Source organism: Hemiscyllium ocellatum, chromosome 24 (genome assembly GCF_020745735.1).
Source record: "Hemiscyllium ocellatum isolate sHemOce1 chromosome 24, sHemOce1.pat.X.cur, whole genome shotgun sequence".
Lineage (NCBI taxonomy): Eukaryota > Metazoa > Chordata > Chondrichthyes > Orectolobiformes > Hemiscylliidae > Hemiscyllium > Hemiscyllium ocellatum.
In genome coordinates this window covers 49,400,343-49,427,637 of record NC_083424.1, presented here as the reverse complement: position 1 = coordinate 49,427,637, position 27,295 = coordinate 49,400,343, and the positions used below count along the sequence as shown (strand labels likewise).

The window sequence follows — 27,295 nt, the reverse complement described above, 5'->3', positions numbered from 1 at the left end:
AGGCCCGACTTCAGAATCTTGAGCGTGTAATGTCATTTGATATTCTGATGCAGCACCCAGGGAGTATTATCTATCTGATGAGGTGAAACTGAAGCTTCATCTACTCCCTTGGGTGGGAATTAAAAGCTGGAATTTCACTCTCTTTCAAAGATGAATACAGGGATTCTCTGTCGTGGCCTGCTATATAGGGAGCCGTAGATCAACATCAGTTCATCATCACATTGTCCTCGAAGTCCCTTAGACAGTAAGTTACCCATTTCCTATGTTAAATGGCGACTACACTATGGAGATATATAATTGGTTGAAGACACCAAACAAAAAAGCTCAAATCTTCCTGATATCTTCACCTTTTCCTCCCATCCCCTTTAATAGCACCCAAATGCAAGTCAGATTGCTGACCAAATCTGCAAAATGGAGTTCAAAAGTCCAGCTAATTGCCATTACCATCTTTCTGACTGGAAGTAAATTTAATCGATGATATTCATGAAGTAGTAACTATTGTGTGATGATTTCAACACCTTGAAGCAACCACGCGAAGACGTTGCAGAGCTGCACATTGCTGAATATAAATAGAACAGTGCAGGTGAATCATTGAATCCCTAGAGTGTGGAAGCAGGCCATTCAGCCCATCGAGTCCACAAACTGTATCCAACCCAGACCCACCCAGTCCACGTAACCCTATATTAGCCATGGCTTATGTCCTTAGCCTGCCATCCGCAGACACCACGGGCAATTTAGCATGCCTTGCATATCTTTGGACAATGGGAGAAAACCAGAGCACCTGGAGAAAACCCCCACAGACAAGAGGGAGAATGTGCAAACTCCACACAGGCAGTCGCCAGAGGGTGGAATTAAACCTGAATCCCTGGCGCTGTGAGGTAGCAGTGCTAACTGCTGAGCCACCGTGCCACCCAACTGGATGTTGGAGCACACTAGAACTTGAGAGTTTAAAGAGCATGTAGATATTTGAATAAAATAGTGTAATTATAAGTCAGAGCATTATTTCCTACAAAAGTATAATAAATAGCGTTACTTCAAAATCTAAGTCTGAAGACGGCTCTTGACTTCATCTTAGCTTTCACCAGTCCATCTTGAAATCAAATTTAAAGCATGACACGAGAGTGATACAGTTATCTGATATTTTTATGATTTCTAACAACCGAATCCTGGTTTTCAAAGGCAGTATGCTAGTAGACTAGGTTACAAACATGCAATCTATCTGATTTAAAAAACACATACACAATAGAAAGAGATCCAATTAACATGAAATGTTATACAGAATGACCTTCATTTTTCTCCCCCAAGTGTTTAGTTCAGTGGACTTCGATAATTCTAGCAGAATAAACCACTGCTGCACTTGCCTGGAAAGGTTTTTCAGGAACTAACAGCAAACAAGGTGTCCATAAAATGGTTAAGCAAGGGAATTGACAGAACGATTAAATAATTGTTTTGGGGATGGATTACTCAGCCAATGTCGAAGTGGGAAAGAGTAATGAAGTTACGAGACAGGAAGAAAGATCATTTTGTGTGATGCTATAAATAAGAAAGAAACCAAAAGGGTAGTTCCAATTTAGAATTTTACTGAGGCTGCTTACATGAAAGGCACACCAATCTATTCGCTAGTCTAACCTCAGAATAATTTTAAAACACCCTGAATAAAATGCACTGATCTTTATTTGATCTTCCTGATGTTATATTCAGCTGACATTTATAAATGCAAAGGGCAAGCCGTATTTTCACTGGAATGAGGTAGCAGCTGGGAAGGACAATAAAGGCATTTTGAAACACAACGACTCCAAAGAATCCAATTCTACACATAATCTTCTTTACAGGACGTGAAGAGGTTATTAAATCACCACATTATCTCCTTAAAAAAAAGAGACCATACACTCATCATGTCAGTGCTTTGACATCGCTGTTCCTTTTCTAAAGTGCTGCATTTTGTTTTCCCTTCAAGTGTTTATTCAAATAATTTGTCTTCTGAGCATTACATCACTCTTGGAGGCAATGTATTCCAGATCGTAACTCACTGTCTAAAGTAACTTTTGTCTTTCATATCATCTCTGGCCAATTACTATACTTAATGTTGTGACCTCTAGTTACTGACCTTTCTGCTTTTGGAAACAACTTTGCTTCAGTTACATATCAAAATCAAAATCGAACATCCAACCAGTCAGTCAGTAACCTCCTTGGCTTAAAAGGTTAACAACGCAAACTTCTCTAGCCTCTCCCTGTAACTAAAGTCTTTCTGCTCTGTTACCATTCAGCCCAAGCATTAATCAGCTTCTTTTCATAACCATGCGTGTGCAACATACATTAATATTTAAAACGGCCTGTATGCAAAAATAAAAATGAAGAGAAACGGCTCCAGGTGTCAATCTTCTTAAAGCTGTGAAATCCTTCCTGAAACATGGTGCCCAGAATTCACAATTCTCCAGCTGAAGCCCACCCAGTGTCCTATACATTTTCCCCATAACACCTTTGCTTTTACATTCTAAAACCAAAGCTCCATTTTGCCTTAACAATTGTCTTCTCTCCTTGGTTTTCCACCCTCAAACATTTGTTCCTACACCCTCTTTAAATGCATTAGCTCTTTTATAATGCACCTCCTTGTTCCTCCAGCCAAACTAATTCATTTTAATATCATTGCATTAAATTTCACCTGCCACGTGTCTACCATTCCACTCATTCATGTCTACTTATAGTCCATTGTTAGTTCCTCATTGTTTCATAAATTGCCAAATTTTGGCTCATCTACAAACTTTAAAATTATGCCCTATAGCCTAAGTTTATGTTACTAATATACACCAAGAGGAAGAATTAGCCCAACTTTGACCAGTTAAAGACACTACTGCGACATTATCTCTAGTGCAAAATAGAATACTTTATCAGTGCTCCCTTTCCTGGCCTGCAGACAACTTTGCAAACATTAATTCTGCAAATATTAATTTTGCTTTTAATCCCATGGGTTTTAAATTTGCTAATAAGGCTATTTGCACTTTACCATTTGAAAGTTTGCATGTGCTGCTCCAATTGTATTGCCCTCACCATCCCTCTCAATTACCTCATTGAAGTAGCTGATGAAGTTAAAAGAAAAGACTTGCCTTTCACAAATCCATGCTGACTTCCATTTGTAATCCATATTAAATAATTTTGTCTCTTTTCCTGTTGTGTACGGAAATCTTCTGGTTTCTCTTTTGTTACCCATAAATATATTCTCTTATACTTTATCATAACTCTTATTTCCCTCTATACTTCCACTGCAGAACAGAGTTGAATAAAGAATTTTAAATATGGCACTTATGAACCTCAGTTTTTTCTGAGGGATATCATTCTCCAAACAATTTGTCATGCAAGTAGTTCTAGCTTTGGAAGCATTTCCCTACCCGCCTGTGGAAATGTATCCACTCCATAGTTAAATATCCCAGAGCTTCAAAGACACCAGCGAACTGACTACTGCAGTGCAGTTGGGGAATAACTTGGAGTTATCACCATATCCAAGCAGGATGCACGAGAAATGAAACCAATTCTAAAAGTTTATAAAAGGTTAGATCTATTGAAACACGTCCAATGTGGAGTCAGGGAGGAAGAAGTGCTTGAGCTGTTCATTACACTTAGGTTGCCCTCAGTCCACCAAGGTCAGGGTTTGGAAGGCGATAGGTGAAAAGGTGGTGGAATGCGATTTCAGAAATTATCTTGAAAAAGAATCAGGATCTTTAGGATCAGCAACTTAATGGAATACAGACAAAGCATGACCACTACATCAAGTAGGCAGCTAAAACAGTAAAGACTGATGACAGACTCTACCTATCCTGTAATGAATGCACAGTAAAGGGCATTAGGAAGACTCAACTTTTCCATGAGAATTAGGATAATTATTGCTAAATAGAAGTCAAACCAATCCGCACCAATCCTCAGTGAGTAAATAAATCACAGGATGTTGAGCCAGATGATCTCAAACTCACTTCTTGGCATGTGGTGAGAGTTGACCTTAACAGATGCAACTTAACAAGAGTGAGTGATGCTGAATATAGGATGAGGAAACTCCATTAGAATAAAAGACCAATAGCTAGGACTTTTAATTGAACATGAAAACATAGTTAGGACTGCAGACTATCTAATCTATGACTGAGAAATGGGATTAGAAAGAACAGAGACACAAGGTAGAAAGATTTCCATGAAGACAGAAGCAAGGGCAGGAGATATTGAAAGGGGACAGTGAAGCCAGAGGAAAAAGGGAAGGTGAACTGGACATTAAAATTACCAAAGCTGATAAAACGCTTGGTGTCAAGATGGGGGAGAAATGGTGAGCTAGGCAACTAGGGGTGGGATTTGGTGAGCAACAGAGAATGAATATTTTCAAAGCATGGGTCTGAGAGGTGAGCTAGGAGAAAGAGAAAAATTGGAAGGAGAGAGATGAGACTATGAGTTGGTGAGAAGGCCCACACTAATACCAAGACTGCTGAGGTGGAGTACATGGTGCACTGTAGCAGAGACATGAGGAGCAAGGCAGCACCATCCTCTGGCTTAGATTCTACCAAAATCATGACAACAATGAAAGAATCTACTAATAAACTATCAACATTCACTATCCAGGCCTGCACTTGAACAGTAGCTGTTAACGGAACTTAACCCACACAATCATATTGAAGTACATAGGAATACAAACTCGGGTCCTAAAACCAAAGTGTTTTTGAGGGCACAAGATTCCTCAGTTTCTTCATTGATTGATTATTTCAATTACTGTGTCAGAAATACACATTTTTGGGAATGAGCGTGATTTTGTGTGAGGGAAATCATGTCTCACAAACTCAATTGAGCCTTTTGAGGAAACAACCAAAAAAAGACCGATGAAAGCAGAACGGTAGACGTAGTTTATTTAAACTTTAGAAAAGCCTTCGATAAGGTTCCACATGGTGACTAATCACTAAAGTTAGATCACATGGGATTCAGGGTGAGTTTGGAAGACAGAGTGGTGATGGAAGGTTGCTTTTTGGACTGGAGGCCTGAGATCAGCATTGTTCCACAAGGATCGGTCCTGGGTTCACTTTTGTTTGCGACTTATGTAAGTTGAAAATGTATTGCTGGAAAAGCGCAGCAGGTCAGGCAGCATCCAAGGAACAGGAAATTCGATGTTTCGGGCATAAGCCCTTCATCATGCTTCATCCTGATGAAGGGCTTATGCCCAAAACGTCGAATTTCCTGTTCCTTGGATGCTGCCTGAACTGCTGCGCTTTTCCAGCAACACATTTTCAGCTCTGATAATTCAGCATCAGCAGACCTCACTTTCTCCTCGACTTATGTAAGTTATTTGGATGAGAATATAGGAGGTATGGTTGGGAAGTTTGTAGATGACACCAAAATTGGTGGGATAGTGGAAAGTGAAGGACGTTATCTAAGATTACAAAGGGATCTTGATCAATTGGGTCAATGGGTTGAGGAGCAGCAGATCGAGTTTAATTTTGATAAATGTGAGGTATTGCATTTTGATAAAACAAACAAGGGCAGGACTTACACAATTAATGGTGAAACAGAGATTCCTAGGGGTTCAGGTACATTATTCTTTGAAATGTTCATCACAGGTAGTCAGGGTAGTTAAAAAGGCTTTTAGTACCCTTGCCTTCGTTGCCCAGACCTTTAAGTATAGGGGTTGGGAAGTCATGTTGAGGTTGGAAAGATGTTGTGAAACTTGAAAGGGTTCAGAAAAGATTTACAAGAATGTTTCCAGGGTTGGAGGATTTGAGCTATAGGGAGAGGCTGAATAGGCTGCGGCTGTTTTCCCTGTAGCGTCGGAGGCTGAGGAGTTATCTTATAGAGGTTTACAAAATTATGAGGGGCATGGTATATGAATAGGAAGGGTTTGGAGGGATATGGGCCGGGTGCTGGCAGATGGGACTAGATTGGGTTGGGATATCTGGTCGGCATGGATGGGTTGGACTGAAGGGTTTGTTTCCATGCTGTACATCTCTATGACTATATACAGGATATTATTGAGGCTTCTTCTGGAGTACCGAGTGCAGTTCAGATCACCCTGTTATAGGAGGCATTTTATTAAATTGGAGAGGATTCAGAAAAAGATTTGCCAGGAATGGAGGGCTCGAGTTACAAAAACAGGCTGGACCTTCTTCACTGCAACGTAGGAGATTGAGAGATGACATAATAGAGGTTTACAAAATCATGAGGGGTATAGATAAGGTAAATAGCAATGGTCTTTTTCCCTACCGTGGGGGTCGTTCAAAATTAGAGGGCATATTTTTAAACAGAGACGAGGAGAATGTTTAAAAAGGACATTAGGAGCAACTTTTTTTACGCAAGGAGTGGTTAGTGTTAGGAATGAACAGCCAAAGCAAGCGATGGATGGAGTTAAACATTTTTTGGAATGAGCATGGTTTTGTGTGAGGGAAATCATGTCTCACAAACAAGATTTGATCATTTCCTCAAAATGCTCAAAAGATTGTTGAAGGCAGAGCAGTAGGCATTGTTTACTTAGACTTTAGGAAAGCCTTCGATAAGGTTCCACATGGTGACTAATCAATAAAGTTAGACCACATGGGATTCAGGGTGAACTTGTCAATTTGGATACAAAAATATCTTTACATTGGGAGACGAGAGAGTGTGGTAGAAGGTTGCTTTTTTGGACTTGAGGCCTGGTGACCAGCGTGTTCCTCAGGGATCGGTACTGAGTCCAGTGTTTTTTGATATTTATATAAATTATTTGGAAGAGAATATAGGAGGTATGGTTAGGAAGTTTGTAGATGACACCAAAATTGGTGATAAAGTGGACAGTGAAGGAGGTTATCTAAGATTACAAATGGGATCTTGATCAATTGGGTCAATGGGCTAAGTACATGGACGAGTACATGAACAGAAAAGGTTTGGAGGGATATGGGCCAAACAGATAGGTGGGACTTGTTTAGTTTGGGAACATGGTCGGCATGGACCAGTTGGACTGAAGGGTCTGTTTCCACGCTGTATGACTCTGTGATTTTCTTTCTGCAGTTGACATCACCTTCTTAATCAGATTCTGGATCAGTGGTGCTGGAAGAGCACAGCAGTTCAGGCAGCATCCAACAGGCAGCGAAATCGATGTTTCGGGCAAAAGCCCTTCATCAGGAATAAAGGCAGTGAGCTGGAAGCGTGGAGAGATAAGCATGGGGAGGGTGGGGGTGGGGAGAGAGTAGCATGGAGTACAATGGGTGAGTGGGGGAGGAGATGAAGGTGATAGGTCAGGGAGGAGAGGGTGGAGTGGATAGGTGGAAAAGGAGCTAGGCAGGTCAGACAAGTCCGGACAAGTCATGGGTTCAGTGCTGAGCTGGAAGTTTGAAACTAGGATGAGGTGGGGGAAGGGGAAATGAGGAAGCTGTTGAAATCTACATTGATGCCCTGGGGTTGAAGTGTTCTGAGGCGGAAGATGAGGCGTTCTTCCTCCAGGCGTCTGGTGGTGAGGGAGCGGCGATGAAGGAGGCCCAGGACCTCCATGTCCTCGGCAGAGTGGGAGGGGGAGGTGAAATGTTGGGCCACGGGGCAGCGTGGTTGATTGGTGCAGGTGTCTCAGAAATGTTCCCTAAAGCGCTCTGCTAGGAGGCGTCCAGTCTCCCCAATGTAGAGGAAACCGCATCGGGAACAACGGATACAATAAATGATATTAGTGGATGTGCAGGTAAAACTTTGATGGATGTGGAAGGCTCATTTAGGGCCTTGGATAGAGGTGAGGGAGGAGGTAAGGGCACAGGTTTTGCAGTTCCTGCGGTGGCAGGGGAAGGCGCCAGGATGGGAGGGTGGGTTGTAGGGTTGGGTGTGGACCTGACCAGGTAGTCACGGAGGGAACGGTCTTTGCGGAAGGCGGAAAGGGGTGGGGAGGGAAATATATCCCTGGTAGTGGGGTCTTTTTGGAGGTGGCGGAAATGTCGGCGGATGATTTGGTTTATGCAAAGGTTTGTAGGGTGGAAGGTGAGCATCAGGGGCGTTCTGTCAGGAATTTCCAGGAAGGTGACAATATTTGCAAACATTTGTAGGGAACGGTTTGATAACCACCATTCTAGCATAAACTATCTATTCCAGGGAACTAAGGGAATAGCTAGTAAATGAGAAGTAACTTTATAGGATCAAAATAACAAGTCTGCGTTTCTTAGCTCAGTTTTTGATAGAGATACAAATCAAACCATAAAACCCGACTCTTACAAAATGGATCACTCCTGCTTTTACCTCACGTTGGTTCCATACTGGGCCAGGGATCTGAAGTAGCTAACGAACAAATGGCATCCAGTCCTTGGCCTTTTTAATTTGTCTTTGCCCACTGAAGGACTTGCAGAACAAATGACTGTATTTGGAAGATCACAGAAATGCAGCACCCCTCACAGGGCTTTGGGGAAATTTGGGCACTGGCAAGCAACTGTGCATCTCTTTAATCATTTAAATTGAAGTAGCATGGACAGCATAAAAATATGACCAGAAAATACAACTTACAATTCCATGAAAGTAAAAGATTGATTATATTTTCTCTTGCTTTCTCTCTCTCAATGCAAAGTTGAAAAAAATCAGCTTTTTTTTAAGATTAGATTAGATTACTTACAGTGTGGAAACAGGCCTTTCGGCTCAACAAGTCCACACCGACCCTCCGAAGAGCAACCCACCCAGACCCATTCCCCTACATTTACCCCTTCACCTAACACTACGGGCAATTTAGCATGGCCAATTCACTTAACCTGCACACTTTTGGACTGTGGGAGGAAACCAGAGCACCCGGAGGAAACTCACGCAGACACGGGGAGAATGTGCAAACTCCACACAGACAGTTGCCAGAGGCAGGAATTGAACCCGGTTCTCTGGCGCTGTGAGGCAGCAGTGCTAACCATTGTGCCACCAATTTTAAAATTTTCCCCTCTCACCCTATGCCCTCTAGTTCTGGATTTCTCTACTCTGGGGAAATGACTTTTGATTATTTAGCCCAGCCAATCCACCCTAACCTGCATATCTTTGAACCATGGGAGGAAGCCCATATAGATACAAGGAGAATGTGCAAACTCCACACAGTCACCCAAGGCTGGGATAGAACCCAGGTCCCTGGCACTGTGCGGCAGCAGAGCTAACCACTGAGCCACCGTGCCACAGAATAGGCCACCACCCTTTTAAAAGACAACATTCAGGTCCAGAGAGGTTGTTTGGTGATGGTCAAAACTTATACATTTTCAAAACTGGTATCTTGAATGAAGGTAGATCAAGCTCTAACTCAACAGCAACTTTCATTTATATTTGCCATCGAAATCCAGGAGTTTCACATCCAACAGTGCCTCAAACAGGAATATGCCATTTCAAAGAAGCTGACAACAAAACAACTTACTGATTTTCTTGATTACCATACCACTGTATTTGTCTCAAGTTGCTGCGCAATTTGCGCATCAACAACCAAGTATCATTAGCCTCTCAAAGACAGTCAGTAAACTCTGGTCCAAAACCATTGTTTCTAAACTTACTGTCTTCTTCACTGCAAACTAAAATACACAATTGTACACAACAAAGACTTGCAACTTACACTTTTCTAAAGGAATTACTGCAAGATTCAAAAGATCAGCAAAACTTACCACTACAGTCACTGCCTTCCGGTGGCCAACAAAGTCCATGTTTGTTTTCCAGCCATCTCGCTCAATAATCTGTGCAGTGGGGCCAGAGTTGTTCATTGCATGGGCAGATACGAGGTAATGGCCATCTGGGGACCAACTTAAGCGCAGGACGTGTGTTGTGCCTGCACACTGTAGTAAGATGCAGCAAAGATATGGACAATAACTCTTTTTGGTCAGATAAACCATGCTATCAAGACATTTTACAACAATTATCATGAGATAATAGAGCAATAACAACTGTTGTTATATTTCCAACTTTTGCTGAAACACTAGCACACAGGTTATCCTTCTGTAATGCTCACAAGGCAGCATTAATTGATTTAGAATTTGGCCAACACATGTTTTCCGATACAAATTTAAAAGTCAATTTGGCTTGAGCTTAGGACAAAAATGAGTGCAATTACATTGCTCAGTGAATGTCTATAGATGGCCAACTATGGGAAGATTGTAGAGAAGCAAATCTGCAGGGATATTACAGAGAAATGCCAACATTACAATATACAATTACAGCAGGTGTAATGAGGGACTTTAACTACCCAAATCTAGACTGGAATATTGGGAATGTAAAGGACAGAAGGGCAAACGTTCCTAGATTGTGTTCAAGAGAATTTCCTACTGCCGTCTGCATATAATTCAAAAAGAAAGTATGCAGTGTTGGATCTAATTCATGAAAATGAAATAAGTCAAGCATCAGTAGAGGATATTTAGCAGAGAGGGGTTTCGGATGACAGTGGAGAATGTCAACGGTCAATCCACAGTTTTAAAAAAAAATCAATTGGTTGAGAGCCAACTTTGATGGGCTAAGCACAGAGCTGGGCTGTCCGACTAGAATGAAAGGTTAGCAGGAATTGTTATAACTAAGCAATGGGCTACTTTTGAAGAGGAGATATTTTGGATCCAATCAAGAGATATTGTCTCATAAAGAAAAAGGCTTAACAAACAAATCCAGACGTCTCTGGATGACAAAGGAGATAGAATTACATTAAAGAAGAAGAAAATGCGTTTAGGACAGTCAAGTAGAAAATACAATAGGAAACCAAGAGGAACATTGAAATGTCAATGGGGAGGAGAAAAATCATATTAGAGAAGCAAAGAGAAATTATGAGAAAAGACTGGCAGCTGAAATAAAAGGAAATCCTAAAATATTCTATGAGTGGTGCCAACTGCAGACAAAAAAGGGAGGGAACATGGCTAAGGTATTAAATGAATACTTGCGACAGTCTTCAGAGAGGTAGAAGCTACCAGACCTTGGTGACAGAAGGATTTAAAATTGTTAATGAAGTAGTGTTAGGTGGACCATTGCTAATCAAAGTTGACAAGGCACCAGGACTGGGTGAGATGCATCCAAGCGTACTGGAGGATGTAACAGTGGAAATCGCAGGGGCACTGTTCATAAACTTTCAGTCTGTCCCAGGCTCAAGCGAAGTGCCAGATGACAGGAGAAGTGAAGACATCATAGGTTTTTAAGGATAAACCCTTCAATTTCAAATCAGTCAGTTTAACTTTTGTTAAAGTATCTCAAAACATTTATTCAGGATGGAATTAATAATCACACAGAGAAAGGTGGTTGATTAGAAAAAGTCAACATGGATTTCTAACGGGGAAACCAAATTACTGAAGAGGTAATAGAAAGGGTCAATGAGGGTAATGCTGTTGATGTGGTGTACATGAAGCTACAGATTTCATTTGAAATAGTGCCACTTAGACTTTTAAGAAAGGTTTTGCTCAAGGAATAGATCAGACAATAGCAACTTGGAAACAAAAATGACTGAGTGATAGGAAACAGGGTAATGATCAATATTTTTTCTGTAGCTGGGGGACAGTATTGGAACCCTTGTTTTTCCTGATATACATCATTGAGTTAGATATTGATGTGCAAGGGTCAACTTCAAAGGTCATGGAAGATATGAAGCTTGGAAGCATTGTAACTGCGAAGACAGTGTAGAACCTTGAAAAAACACAGACTAATTAGGGGAGTGGGCAGATAAATGGCAGATGCAATTCAATGCAAGAGAAATGGTGCATTTTGGGAGGAAAATTGCTTGCTTTCATCTTTCAGAGAACGGAGTATGAGTTGGGACGTCTGTTGCAGCTGTACAATACATTTGGAGGCCACATTTGGAGTACTGCGTGCAGTTCTGCTCACCCTACTATTGAAAGGACATTAATAAACTAATAAAAGTGCAGAAAAGATTGACTAGGATGCCACCTAAGAAGGTTTGAGTTATAAGGAGAGACTGGATAGACTAGGACTGGAGTGTAGGAGACTGAGGGGTGATCTTATAGAGGTCAATCAAATCCTGAGAGACATAGCTAAGGTGGATAGTCAACAGTTTCTCCCCCATCATAGGGGAATCTAAAACTAGAAGGCATAGGGTTAAGGTGAGAGGCGAGAGATACAAAAGTGTCCCGAGGGATAACTTTTACAACAGGTGATGAGTGTCTGGGACATACTACCTGCACCAATTGTGCAGGTGAGTACAATTTTGTTATGTATAAAGCTTTGGACAGGTACCTGGATGGGATAGGTGCGAAGGGATATGGACCAAATACAGGCAAATGGAACTCGAATAATTGTGAAAACTGGGCAGCATAGAAAAGTTGAGCCCAAGGGCTGTTCCCATGCTGGAAACCTTTATGGCTCTAATCTAGTGCTGTAAACCTCTATGGATTTCAGTAAGGTGTTTGATAAGGTTCTCCACAGTAGGCTATTGCACAAAATACAGAGGCATGGGACTCAGGGTGATTTAGTGGTTTGGATCAGAAATTGGCTAACAGAAAGAAGACAGAGGATGGTGGTTGATGGGAAATGTTCATCCTAGAGTTCAGTTACTAGTGGTGTACCACAAGGATCTGTTTTGGGGCCACTGCTATTTGTATTTTTATAAATGACCTGGTTGAGGGCATAGAAGGATGGGTTAGTAAATTTGCGGACAACACCAAGGTCGGTACAGTTGTGGATAGTGCTGAAGGATATTGTAGGTCACAAAGGGACGTAGATAAGCTGCAGAGCTGGGCTGAGAGATGGAGAACGTAGTTTAATACGGAAAAGTGTGAGGTGATTCACTTTGGAAGGAGTAATAGGAGTGCAGAGTACTGGGGTAATGACAAGATTCTTGGTAGCGTAGACGAACAGGGATCCATGTACACAGATCCCTGAAAGTTGCCTCCCAAGTTGATAGGGTTGTTAAGAAGCCATACGATGTGCTGGCTTTTATTAATAGAGGGATTGAGTTTTGGAACCATGAGGTCATGCTGCAGCTGTACAAAATTCTGGTGAGGTCACATTTGGAGTATTGCGTGCAGTTCTGGTCACCACATTACAGGAAGGATGTGGAAGCTTTGGATAGGGTTCAGAGGAGATTTACTAGGATGCTGCCTGGTACAGAGGGACGGTCTTACGAGGAAAGGCTGAGGGCGGTTAATGTCAGCCTTTTCCCTTGGATGGCAACATCTAGCACGAGCTTTAAGTTGAGGGATAATAGATATAGGACAGATGTCAGAGGTAGTTTCTTTACTCAGAAAATAGTAGAGGTGTGGAACAGCCTGCTTGCAACAGTAGTAGACTCGCCCATATTAATGGCATTTAAATGGACACTGGATAGACATATGGATGAAAATGCAATAGTGTAGGTTAGATAGGCTTCAGATTTATTTCACAGGTCAGTGCAACATCGAGGGCCAAAGGGCCTGTACTGTGCTGTAATGTTCTATGTTCTATGATTCTGACTCTAAAAGCACAAAAATGAGGGATGCAATTCTAAAGAGGGCGCAGGAGGAGAGGAATTTGGATGCATATGTGCGGAGCATTGAAGGTGGCAGGACAGGTGAAGAGAGCAGTTAATAAACCATACAGTACCTCAGCTTTACCAATCGGCATAGATTCCAAGAGGAAGGAGGTGATGAACTTGTGTAAGACACTTGTTAGACCTCAGCTGAAGTACTGACTGTTATTCATTTCACCACTCGACCAGAAAGATGTGCTCACATTACAGACAATGCAGCAAGATGTAGAAGAATGGTCACAGGGATAAGAAACTTTACAATGAGGATAGACTGGAGAAAAGAGGCTCAGAGGAGTTCTGATCGAGGGTTTTTAAATTATGAGGGGGCTGGAAAAAGTAGGGAGAAACTGTTCATTTTTTTAAAAGATCAAGAAGAGGACGCAATGATCTGCAAAAATGGCAAATGTGATGTGGGATAAAGCTTTCTCACACAATGTATTGTTCAAGTCTGTAATGCACTGCATGGAAATATGTTAGAGGCAGGCTCAATTGAGGACTTCATGGGACATTATACAACCATTTAAATAAAAATAAGGCAGGAGAATGGCAAAAACCGCGGTGCACATTGGATTGCCAGTGCAGTCATGGTGGGCCTTCATCTACACTATAATACTTCTGTGATTCAATATAATCAGAGGCACAAGCAATGCACACAATTGTGTGCAATTTCCAAATCACTACAAGTTTTCTCGATCTTGAGTATCTCAGTAAATAGATCGAACAGAATCGGAGGGTCTGCTAAGCAGCCCAGCTGGTGAGGCAAGTTGGCAAAGTAGGAGATAATCATGAGGAAGGTTCAATTTTTAAGAGCTACCAGGAGCGTTAGGTGCCGCTTGATCCAGAGAGAATTGTTTCTAAAATTCAAAATATGCCCATTTTAGAGCGCTCTTTAAGGATCGCTGGTCAGCCCACTCAGTCTCATACAGAACAATGAGTAGCATGCTGTGGTCTAATGTAAAAATAAGATTACCATCAGTTTAAGCTGGGAGTACCTACCATTTATTTAGAAGTGCAAGTGTAAAACAGAGTCTCAGGGCACCAAACAAAGTGGCATCTACCAATTGTCCCCACCTTTGACACAACTGAGACAGCATGGGAGAGAAAAAAGGATCAGGGTAAAAACTTGTATGATGACTGTCCAGAGGGCTGCATTCCAGTTTGCTACAGGGAAATTTTACCACCGGGCTTCCCAGAGGTATCAAAAATCAACAGCGAACTGAAACACTGCAGAAGAAGAGGAAATCAGACATTTGCTGAAACCACGTACTTCATCGAACGGTTTCGTGATGTTCGTCTCCAACTGCCAGTCCATGGTCCTCCATACTTTTAAACTCCGGTCATCTGCTTGGGATGCAATATATTTCCCAACAGGATCCCAGGTGAGGCCCTTCACCAGGCCAGAGTGACCCCGTAACGTTGCAATGATTTCTAAAAGGAGAGAGAGTTGAAAGATACAGTTGTCTATGAAGCTCAGAAGTCGAGTGTGGTGCTAAAAAAACACAGCAGGTCAGGCAGCATCCAAGGAGCAGGAGAATTGACGTTTGGGCAAGAGGCCTTCATCAGGAAAGTGTGAGGTGATTCACTTTGGAAGGAGTAACAGGAATGCAGAGTACTGGGCGAATGGTAAGATTCTTGGTAGTATAGATGAACAGAGAGATCATGGTGTCCATGTACATAGGTCTCTGAAAGTTGCTACTTAGGTTGATAGGATTGTTAAGAAGCCATACGCTATGTTGGCTTTCATTAGTAGGGGGATTGAGTTTTGGAACTATGAGTCATATTGAAGCTGTACAAAACTCTGGTGCAGCCACATTTGAAGTATTGTGTACAGTTCTGGTCACTGCATCATAGGGAGTATGTGGAAGTTTTGGAAAGGGTTCAGAGGAGATTTACTAGGATGTTGCCTGGTATGGAATGAAGGTCTTACGAGGAAAGGCTGAGGGACTTGAGGCTGTTTTCATTAGAAAGAAGAAGGTTGAGAGGTGACTTAATTGAGACATATAAGGTAATCAGAGGGTTAGATAGCGTGGACAGTGAGAGCCTTCTTCCAAGGATGGTGATGGCTAGCACAAGGGGACACAGCTTTAAATTGAGGCGTGCTCATTCTCCTGCTCCTCAGATGCTGCCTGAGCTGCTGTGCTTTCCAGCACCACACTCTCAACTCTGATCTCCAGCATTTGCTGTCTTCACTGTCTCTTATGAAAATAAGAATCTTTCCAATGCACGGAGGTCTGCTCTGCATGCATAACATATGAGCAGTAGCTTTTTATGATTTCAACAAAATCACAGGAAATAAATCCTGTATGGTTTTAATACAAAGGATATCTGTGCTAAAACTGAATTTTCAACACTGCTTTTTGACAGATTCCTATTCATACTTCTAGAACTTGCTCATGAACGTAAGACCATTTCCAATCTCACCTGGGAACTTCAGAGCATTCCAAATAACAACAGTGTTGTCTATACTGCAGGAGGAGAGCCAAGCATCATGCGGCGACCAAGCAAGGTCCATCACATCTAAAACATAGACAGAATCCTCATCAGTATCCTGCACCACAGTCTAACATAAAGTGAAGAAAGGAAACCTCAGACACACAAATGACCCTTTAACATAGGAGAATCTAATAATCTCCTCTATGCATTCAATAGTATAACAAATGAAATCCTTACAATTAATGTTCTAGCACTTACCATTGTTCAGAAACCTGAACTGGATGAGCCACACAAATACTGTGGCTAGAAGAGCAGATCAGACCCTGGGAATTCTGTGTCATGTAACTCACCTCCTGAAGCTTGTCCAGCATCTGCAAAGTACAAGTCAGGAATGTGGTAGAATACTCTCCACTTGCTTGGATGAGTGCAGTCACAACAGCACTCATGAAGCTCAACGCCATCCAAGACAAAGAAGCTCATTTGATTGGTATCCCATCCGTCACCAGTGCACTGTGGTAGCAGTGTCTATCTCCACAGCAACTCACTAGGCACTTGCTCACAGCACTGGCCAAATGTGGACCATCCAACACTCACTAGAACAGCAGCAGCAGACTAATAAGCATCAACACCTGCAAGGTCCTTTCCAAGTCACACCGTATCCTGAAGTTGGAACTAGAGTATTGTTCCTTCACTGTCACTGGGTTAAAATCCTGAACTTTCTTCCAAAACAGCAATGTGGGTGGATCTACATTATGTGGACTGCAATGATCCAAGAAGGTAACTCATCGTTATTTTCTCAAGTAATTATGGAAGAGCAATAAATGCTGGCCTTGCCAGTGAGAAAAAAAATGTCATTACAATCTTGATAATGTTCATACATTAGAAAATTTTACTGCTCAATAAGCTGAGGGATGCCAATGCTAGAACAAAGTCTTCCACATCACGTGCATCCAAAGTCAATTTGAAGTGCTCTAAAATCAAATGACCAAGATGCAAAATGAAGCTCTGCATATTTTTTATTTATGTGAGGGAGCCTGGAGAGGAATGACAAAGTAGAGGTGGTCACCATTTGGCAAAGATAGCGAGATGAAGGAGGACTTGAGTAATGCTATACAGGAAATGCCTGGAAATGTAAAACATGTTCACACTGCCCCCCCAATGTCAAATATTTGTATTACAGACATGGATAGCAATACAGGCACAAAATTACAAAAGGCATCAAAGCATGGCCTGCGGAGAATGAGAAATGAAAATGGAGCTCCAAATATGTCACATATCAATCATATGAAATGCACATAATTCATCTTGTGACTGGCAGAGCCCAGAGTACAAGTCAAAATGGAAGGGGTGGAGCTAATGCTGAAAAGCAGATAAGCAACCAAATCACATCTATCACTGAAACCAATATCATTAGGAAAGACCAGGGTGAAGGTGTTGCAATTAGAGTTTAAAGAATTAGATTTTTAAAAAGTCACAAACTAACAAAAAATATTGGAGAAACTCAGCAGGTCTGGCAGCATCTGTGGAGAGAGAAATAGAATTAAGGTTTTGAGTCCAATGAATGTTCGGTCTGTTCAAAAAACGGCAACAGACTCAAAATATCAACTGTTTCTCTCTCCATATCTGCTGAGTTTCTCCAGCTATTCATTTCAGATTTCTATCACCTGCAATATTTTGCTTTCATTTAAGGAATTAATTTATTTATTTGGTAGCAGTCCGAGGGCAACATGGTCCGGTTAAAGCTTGCTACCATTCTCACCGGTGTGTACTTGGACAGCTACTTGAAGAGAAGGAAGGTCGAAGTCCAAAGACATAACCTGTACCATTGAGTATATCTTCTAACTTAGTACAGAATGAAAGTTAATGTAGAGGGCTTTCCAGTTTTCATAGTACTTGCTAAATAAGTTCATTAAATTGGGAAGCCCAACTGCATTTCATTACATTATGAAAAGCTGTTTGAAAAACAAAAGACTCTCATGAAAGGGGGCAGTGAAGGAGAATGGACAGAACAGAACCTTCAACTCCTACCTCCTGTATGACTTCGGAGGATAGATACACATCTCCACTGTTCCACGTTAGCTAGTTTGCTGCTGGAACCAAAGACATTGCTTGGCCCAATATACCTTTAAAAAGTAATCATACAATTACCATATATCTCATTATAATTAGTCACCAACAATGAGGCTGCAGGCTACCAAACAAGCACATATTATTTATTGTATATTGTTTGGAACCAGACTTATGTTTTAAAATGTCTCATTTAACTTTAGTAAAGTTAGAATTTTGGAATCACCCCAACTTGAAAAACACTTGTGTATTGAACTCAAACAGAAACTGAGCACAAGGTAGGTCACAGTTGGGAAATGGTTCCTTTGAGAGACTCGGGGGAGACAGAGAGCAAGCAGGACTGACAGCACACAAGATAGATAGCTAAACAGATAGATATTTTGTATTCAAAAGAAAGGGATCAGAACAGACAAGATCTTTGGAGATTTTAGGAACAAGTCGCCAAGGCAGGTCTCGCAAGAGTCTGAAGTACTATCCAAAAGGCTCTGAGTGGAATGATTTTCAATGGATATTGGAACTTGCAAATCTAATGTGGCAGTGAGCAGCTAGCCCTTAGTAATGTCAGACATCGGCTAGAAGTGTAGTGCAATGTAAACAAACAGTCATAAAACATATCTCAATTGTGTTAGTTAATTAATGCAAAATACTTATGATAGCACAATGCTAAGCAATGTTTGACTTATATTAATTTTAGTTTGTTGTTGCAATAAAAATCTTAAAATATTAAGTCTTGTCTTTTGGTTTATCATATGGAAGTCATCTCTTTTTAAAAGTTATTGATCTCTTTGTGGAACATAAATTTGCTACAAAATAATAGCTGTCGTCTTTTTTTCTCATAATTTTTGACAGCTTTGAATTACTTATGTATTGCCAATATTTGAGGTACTGGCTGTCATCAGTGGTAGAATGTGGATGTACTGGACATGCCTGTTATAAAAGCATTTAACGAGAAAGCAAATCTAATAAAGTAAAAATTGCATAATTCCTGGACATTATAAATGCATATGTTTTAGTTTGAAACAGAACCAAGAAAGTCACTTAATGGGTGTATATGCCCAAACAGCTTACAGTCACCAGACTGCACAAGGTACTTACGCAGCTCTCTTCCACAGCATGATCAATTTGTCATCTCCACCCGATGCCAGATACAATCCATTATTAGACCAGCGCACACAATTGACACAGGCTGCAAGGAACCAGAGACAAACAACAGCCATGTTCTGATTACTGAGATTCCAAAATGAACCTTTCTTTTAAATAAAAAAGAATCAGCAGTTTACACAATAAGTAGCTCCATTTGTAGACCAAAGTTCAATTACAAGTATATGTTGAGTTATGTGTGATGGAAGAGGTATTCCAAATAAGCCTTTACACCAAAGCTAGGAAGAGAAAATAGGCCAAAATATTTATATATATTCAATTACTGCACAGAAACACAAGCTGCAAGTGTGCAGGTGAGGACAAGCTGACCTGGCCCAACAGTCAAATAGCCTGTTACTAACAATGATCAAAACTCACACAAGAACAGGCAATCGAGCATTTGGTCAGCACATATAGGACCATACTCCAACGCTAACTCAACTTTCTCTCCAAAAGATGTGGGAAAGTCTAAAAAACACTTTTAAAATTGCTTTCATGATCAGTGAATAACATTAAATGTGTCAACTCAGCTGAGTTAATAGATCAATGTGGTACCATAAACTGAAGATGTCATAGTCTATATTTTTTATCTTCGGTCTTTGCATGTAAAATAATTGGCTGAGGAAAAAGAACAGTCTCAGAGAAAAGTCAACTCTACATGCTTGAAGAGTATAGCTGTGGGGGAGAAGGATTAATAGTATTTTAATTTTAATAGTATTTTAATTTTGTTAAGCTAACAAGATATCAACTTTGGAACAAAAAAAATGGAAATTATGGGCAATCTGCCTGAGTCAACTATGCTCCAATCTTTAAAAAGGTAGTGATATAGAGGATTAACAGGGAATACATTTAAACTCAATAGCTCTCAAAGATTGCCTTTACATAGGGGAAAACAGACCTTTACAGGATCCTCGAAACAAACATTTCTGAGGATGATATGTAAACAAATCAAAGATGACTGAAATATTGGAATATTATGTTCCTGGGCGACATATGGGTGTGTGTGTGTGTAATATACATTAAAAAAAAATCACAAATACCCAAGTGGTTATCCATTTGGCAGAGCATTTTGGGAATAGCCTCATTCTTTTCATCTTCCTCTCGAACAACTGGTGGCATGTTCCATATCACAACCTTCCCTGAATCCTCTCCTGTAGGTGGAAATTAAACATTGAGCAATTTTACTTGATTTAAAGTATAGATCTGTTTAAAATTATAACTCTCATAACAAGTTGCATATCGGTTTTATTTAGGGATGGGGAGCAAGGTGATGGGGGAAATTTCTAGCCAGTCCATCTCCGAAGCAAAACATTCACAATTACTTGATCGATAAGGAGTTGAAAATGGAGCTATCTGACCCAGTACAGAATGACACAGCAAGATCTGATCTCTCCAGGCAGGGAAGAACTGCTTCAGTGAGGACTAATGTTGAAAGAGCCCACCATATCAATTCCAAGTCTCAGAGCAGGAAGACTATTGAAAACCACAAAAGCTACTATTTCGCAAAGAAAGGAGCAGTGAATCTATCACTTGCAACCCTTGACACAAATAGCCAAATAGTACAACCCACACTGCTGCCCAAGTTGACAAATTCATTGTACAAAATATTTGACTGTAGTTAAGGACAGGTTATGGCCTTGTGATTATTGCTGGACTGTTAAATCCAGACACCCAATTAAAGTGCTGGGGTCCTGGTTCAAATTCTACCATGCTAGATGATGGAATTTGAAGGGAATTCTATAGAAGTCTGGAATTAAGATTCTTCTGATGACCATGAATCCATTGCCACTTATCAGAAAAACTAATGCCCTTTACAGGAGGAAACTGCCATACTTAGTTGGTCTGGCCTACATGTGACTCCAGACCCACAGCAATGCAGCTGACTCTTAACAGCCCTCTGGGCAAGGAATGGGCAATGAATGCTGGCTTAGCCAGTAACACCCTCAACCCGTGAATGAATACAGAAAAAAAAAGTTTTGTGGTTACAAGACAGACTATGAAAGGGAAAAGCAGCCTCCATGGCACTGAGGATTTCTAGATCCTGCTAACTCTAACTAAACAGTGAATCAGTTTACAACCTGCCACTTACCTTGTCCACCTGTTGCAAACTTGGTTCCATCAGGATGAATGTCCACAGAAAATATTGGCTTACCTGGAAGAAAACAATTATTTTTATTTCACAGAATCTCATATTCTCACTTCTAATTCCAAATGAAATGCAAGATAATATTCTTGTTATGGCGATTGATTGGGAAAAGGGAGGCTCCCAACAAGGTCCAAGTGTCCTTATTCATCAGTAACTGAAAGTAAGCATGCAGGAGCAGTGGGTGGTGAAAGAGGTAAATAGGATGCTGGTCTTCATAGTGTAGAATGAGTACAGGAACAGAGATGTCTTACTGCAACTGTACAGGGCATTGGTAAATCACACTTGGGTATTGTGGGCCACTTTGGTCGCCTTATCTGAGGAAGGATATTCTACTATTGAAACAGTGCCGAAGGTTTACCTGGCTGATACCTAGGATGGTAGAACTGACACGCAGGGAGAAACTCAATCGATTAGGACTATACTCACGTGAATTTAGAAGAATAGCCAGAGTGGGGTCATAGAAACCTATAAAATTCTAACAAAATTAGACAGGGTAGATTAAGTAATTGAATGAGAAATCATGCTGTTTTGATAAGAGAAGGCAAATGGAAGCATTTGGCAATTGGTCAGAAACTAGCAACTGCACGCCAGCAAAGGGGATTTGGGATCCAAATACACAAATCAATTAAATCTAGCAGACAGACCGCAACATTACTCACTGGAATGTTGTCATTTACTTCAAGTGGATGGGAATACTGCGCAGAAGAATGGAAGCAGAGCTTCAGTTGAATAGGGACATTTGACAGTAGCTGTAGTACTGCTTTTACATTTGCACCATAGCTTGAGAAGACTGAGCAAATTCAACCCATAAATGTCACAGCCTTCAGTAATAAATTAGGACTGAATAATTTTGCTTGTATTCCCAAAAGTCTAAGAGATTCAGAAGCTACCTAATCAGAAGTAGAGTAATAAAGTATCACAACATTGAAAGAGACCCTTCGTCTTGTTGTGTCCACACCAGTCATGGAGCACTTATTTATGCTAATCCCATTTCTCAGAACTTGAATAATTGCCTTGTATGTTATGGCGTTTCAAGTATTCATCTAAATACTTAGTTCCTACTTCTACCAAAACTTTCCAAAACTAACATCCAAGAACCAATCTCTGACTGAAATAATTTTTCCTACAATGCCCTTCAACTCTCCTGCTTCCTTACTTTAAATCTATGCCCACTATTTACTGACCCCTGCACTACGGGGAAAAGTTTCTTCCTATCCACCATATCTGTGTCCCTCATAACTTTGTAGTCCTTAGTCAGGTCCCCCTCTGCCTTATCCCGATTTTCATCATAAAACGCTCCATTTCAGGCAATGTCATAGTGAATCACCTCTGCAACCTCTCCAGGACAATCACAGTGCACACAATACTCCATCTGTCGCTGAAATAACATCTTATACAGCTCCATCATAACCTCCATGTTCTTGTATTCAATGCCTCAACTAATAAAGTTAAAAATCACATGACACCAGGTTACAGTCCAACAGGTTTATTTGGAAGTACGTCTAAATAAACCTGTTGGATTATTACCTGGTGTTGTGTGATTTTTAACTTTGCCCACACAGTCCAACACCAGCAACTCCACATTATCAACTAATACAGGCAAGCATCACATAAACCTTCTTAACCGCTTTCTCTACCTGTCCTGCTGCCTTCAAGGATCAATGGACTCGTACACTAACGTGTACTTCCTAGGATCTTACCATTCAATGTGTACCCCTTACCTTGTTTGCTTTTTGAAAACACACCATCTCACGTTTCAGGATTAAACTCCACCTGCCACTGTTCAATCATCTGACCAGCCAGTCTATAGCATCCTATAGTGTCAGGCTTTCCTCCATGATATTATGCTGCTATCTCCATACCACCAATATTTGTGTCATCTTATAAGTTACTGATCAAAGCTCCTACAGTCATGTACACATGTCACTAATGTACATTATAAACAGCTGAGGATAGAGTATAGAGCCCTGCAATATACCACTGGACACAGGCTTCCAGATGCAAAGACTACCTTTGACCATTACCCTCTGCTAGTAAGTAAATATTTGAATTTTGCGAAATTACCCTGGAGCACATGGGCTCTTGCCTTCTTGACAAGTCTCCCATTTAACACTTTGTCCATGTGAAGTCCATGTAGACTATATCAACTGCACTAACCTCATCCACACACCTAACAACTTCCTTGGCAAAATTCATTCATGTTTGCTCGATATGATCTTCCTCTGACAAAGCCTTGTTGACTATCCCCGACTCATCTTTGTCTCTCCCCATGAAGATTAATTCTGTCTCTCAGAATTAAAACAATAACAGAATGGAGGGATAAACTATTTCTTCTGAGTGGAGTATCAAGAACAATGGGAAATGGATTACAGCTAGATCATTTAGAAGGGAAATCAGGAAGCACTTTTTCATATAAATGATAATAGAAATGTGGAACTCTCAGCTTCTGCCAACACTGTCAAAGCTAATCCTCATCTTTCAGAACATTTTTCCTCACCCTGCAATAAGCTCTTCCACAGACATGTTGTGCTACATCTACATTTTGACCAATAGCTCAAAATATTTAAACTGCAACATAAATCCACATGTGCTTCATCCAGAGGCTCACTGATGATGTTATCCAGTACGATGACAAAACGTCTGAAACTGAACCTTCCAGCTCAACAAGCAAACCTACATTCAGAGCCTCAACCTGAGCCACAAATCTTCTCAAAACACACTAATAAATCCACAGTTTCAGAATACTAAAAAGTTCCCTTTTTTTTAAAACAGGCAGATGATGTTAGTGAGGGAATTGCTCCCTACACTGGTTTCAGACCAAACAATACAGCAGTCTCACCAAATCATACAAATCAATTATCACAAACAGTTCCCATTTCCAAGTTAGAATATGCATAGCAGCTAACAGAGTTTCTAAAGTTGAAGGGACAAATGATAAATTTCAGGTATAGAGCCTTTATAAACATAGACTTTTCATCACACCTAAAGCAGATCTGCTACATATTTTCTGGTACAAAATTCAGATCATTGATATTTACATCTTAGAAACAATATGGCAAAGCAAGAGGCCAATCTATCCACCCTTCCAGGACCAACATTATGCAATTCCTCCCACGTACACTGCTCATTACCCACAGCCCTACAAACTTTTCCACTTCAAATATCTAGCAAATCAGGTTGTAAGTTTGATCACTGAGCTGGTAGGTTTGTTCTCAGACATTTCGTCACCATGCTAGGTAACATCAGTGAAAGTGGGTCCTGATGAAGCGCTGGAGTTCTGACGCACTTACTATTTGTGTGCCTTGGTCTGTTGTGGTGGATGAGATCACCTCCGGTTGTTTTTTTTTGAGAGGTTGGTAAATGGGGTCCAAATCGATGTGTTTATTAATGGAGTTCCGGTTGAATGCCATGCCTCTAGAAATTCCCGTGCATGTCTTTGCTTAGCCTGTCCCAAGATGGATTAACTGTCAAACTGGTGTCCCTCTTTGTCTGTGCGTATGGATACTATTGATAGTTGGTCATGCTAGTTGGGCGCTCATGCATCCTGGTGGCTGGTTTCCTTCCCAACTGTCCAATGTAACATTTGTTGCAGTCATTGAGTTGTACAGCACAGAAACCATCCAACTCATCCATGCCGACCAGATATTCCAACCCAATCTAGTCCCACCTGCCAGCACCCGATCCATATTCCTCCAAACCCTTCCTAATCATATACCCATCCAGATGCCTTTTAAAATGTTGTAATTGTAGCAGCCTCCAAGTCCTTGCAGGGTATTTTGTATATGGCATTTGTTCTGCTGGCTGTTGGTACAGGATTCTTTAAATTCATCAGGAGCTGTTTCAATGTAGTGGTAGCTTTGTGGGCTACCATGATGCCTAGAGACCAGAGTAGTCTGGTCATCATCTCAGAGATACCTTTATTGTATGGCAGGGTGGCTAGAGTCTCAAGGCGTGTTATGTCTTCTTGTTTAGGTCTGTTGTGTAGGAAATCGGCGGACTGCGCTTAATCGGGTACCCATTGTCCAGGTGTTTTTTCCTCAGCTTCTCGTGGTTCCGGGGTGCTGCAGTGTGTTCGCTTACATAATGTTCCGATGCAGCTCCAGTTGTGGGTGTTTGTTGCTGTAACCAAGTATCTGGTCAGTGTGTGTGGCTTTCCTGTAGACACTGATCTGCAACTCTCCATTCGCTTTTCGTTCTACTGTGACATCTAGGAAGGGGAGTCTGTTGTTGTTCTCCTCCTCTTTGGTGAACTTTATACTGGTAAATATGTTGTTTGTGTGTTTGTGGGTTCTTCTAACTTGTTGCATTTTGTGGTGACAAAGGTGTCATTCATATAGAAGACCCAAAGCTTGGGATGGATCATGGGAAGGGCTGTTCGTTCTAAGCTCTGCTTAACTGCTTCTGATAAGAGTCCTGATATTGGTGATCCTATAAACAGATCCCATTGATTTGTTTGTAGATCCTGTCATCAATGGTGAAGTGGGTTGAGAGTCACAGGTCTACTATTTTGAGGATGATATCCTTGTTGATGGAGTTTTTGCGTGCTTGTGTCCTTGATTTGTCTAACAGTGAAGCCAGTGTTTCTTTGGCCTGGGTGAAGTTTATAGATGTGAATTGGGCCACCACATCAAAGGAAACTATGATCTCATCATCCTCTACCTTGGTGTCTTTGATGACGTTAAGGAATTCCTGGGTGGAGTGGATGGAGTGGCTGGAGTCTTCAACTAGGTGTTTCAGTTTACGTTGCAGTTCCTTTGCTAGTCTGTATGTCAGTGTACTGGTAAGTAAGACTATGGGTCTAAGGGTACCTTGTTTATATACCTTTGATAATCCATTGAAATGGATTGTGTTGGATCCTTCAGATTTCACTCTTTGGAGATCTGTCTTGTTAATTTCACCTCTATTGTGTAGTTTCCTCAGGGATACTGCAGTACGGTTTTCTAGCTGTGGGGTGGGGTCCATTGCCACCTGTTGGTAGGCGTCGGTATCTGCAAGGGGTGTGTTTGCTTTTTCAATGTATTGTGTTCTGTTCAGGTCATGACGGTCATGCGCTCTGTCTTCCAATAGGATTACATTATTTGTCTTTTCTGAGTCCTTCCATGGCTTTCCTTTCCAATGTTTTGAGGGTGTTCCCTTTTTTCCTTCTGTTAAGTGTGGGTGGTACTGTCTATCTGATGGCCTGCTGGATTTTTCTCTAAGTCATTGTCTTTCAGGGTTGATTCCAGTGCTGCTAGGATGTCCTTTTCGTCCGTGTCCCTATGGTTGAAGTTCATTCCTTCTACTAGGATGGCTTTTTCCATATCTGCGAGTGGTCGGTTCAACAGGTTCTTTATCCAAGTCTCTGAATTGTCAGTGTTATTGCTGTGCATGATCTTGGCCAGTTTTTCTTGTAGGGCTAGTCTTTTCTTTGTCTTGATCCGCTGTCGTTTAGTGTTAATGGCTCGTTCTAGCGCACTTGTCCATTCAAGGTCAGTCGCGTTAGTGTACAGAAATCTTTGGTACAAAACTTCTCGCTTGTATTTGTGGAGTCAGTTGAGCATGACTTATCATTTCTCGTAGCATCCTGTAGCTGTTCTGTTCTTCTGGCTTCTGGGATGTTCAGAGGTGGTTTGTATTTGACATATCATGGTAATACCTGTTTCCTGAGGCATTCATGTAGGAAGTACAGTTATTGGCAGGTGGCGCTCAGTCAGATGGGATTGGTTTCCCACCTTCGGGCTAATTTGAGCATATTGTGCCCAGAGGTGTTTGTGATTTTGGAAAGACAGACAGCAAACTGGCCACCAGGATATATGAGCACCAACTAACCACCAAAGACATGACCAACTATCACTAGTATCAATACACATATCACTAGTATCATATACACAGACGAAGAGGGACACTACATCCAGCCTGGGACAGGCTAAACAATAACAGGCATGGGAATTCCTAGAGGCCTGGCAATCAAACCGGAACTCCATTAACATATGAATTTGGACCCCCTTTACCAACCTATCAGATAAAGAACCAGAAGTGATATCACCCACCAAAACAGACCAAGACACATAAATAGCAATCAGAACAGAACACCAGTGCTGGATCAGAGGCTCACTGCTGATGTT

General features: G+C 41.2%; 1 protein-coding gene across 1 annotated transcript in view; it reads right to left on the bottom strand.

Annotated features, from left to right (window-relative positions):
* The window catches only part of LOC132827405 (protein HIRA), a 111,835-nt gene that overhangs the window by 78,486 nt on the left and 6,054 nt on the right, over window positions 1-27,295 (bottom strand). The window contains exons 2-8 of the mRNA XM_060844073.1: window positions 21,135-21,197; window positions 20,086-20,196; window positions 19,001-19,091; window positions 17,867-17,961; window positions 15,827-15,922; window positions 14,673-14,833; window positions 9,582-9,749 (exon numbers count right to left, since the gene is read on the bottom strand). Of these exons, the coding sequence (XP_060700056.1) occupies window positions 9,582-9,749; window positions 14,673-14,833; window positions 15,827-15,922; window positions 17,867-17,961; window positions 19,001-19,091; window positions 20,086-20,196; window positions 21,135-21,197 (785 nt within the window). The remainder of the gene's footprint in view (window positions 1-9,581; window positions 9,750-14,672; window positions 14,834-15,826; window positions 15,923-17,866; window positions 17,962-19,000; window positions 19,092-20,085; window positions 20,197-21,134; window positions 21,198-27,295) is intronic.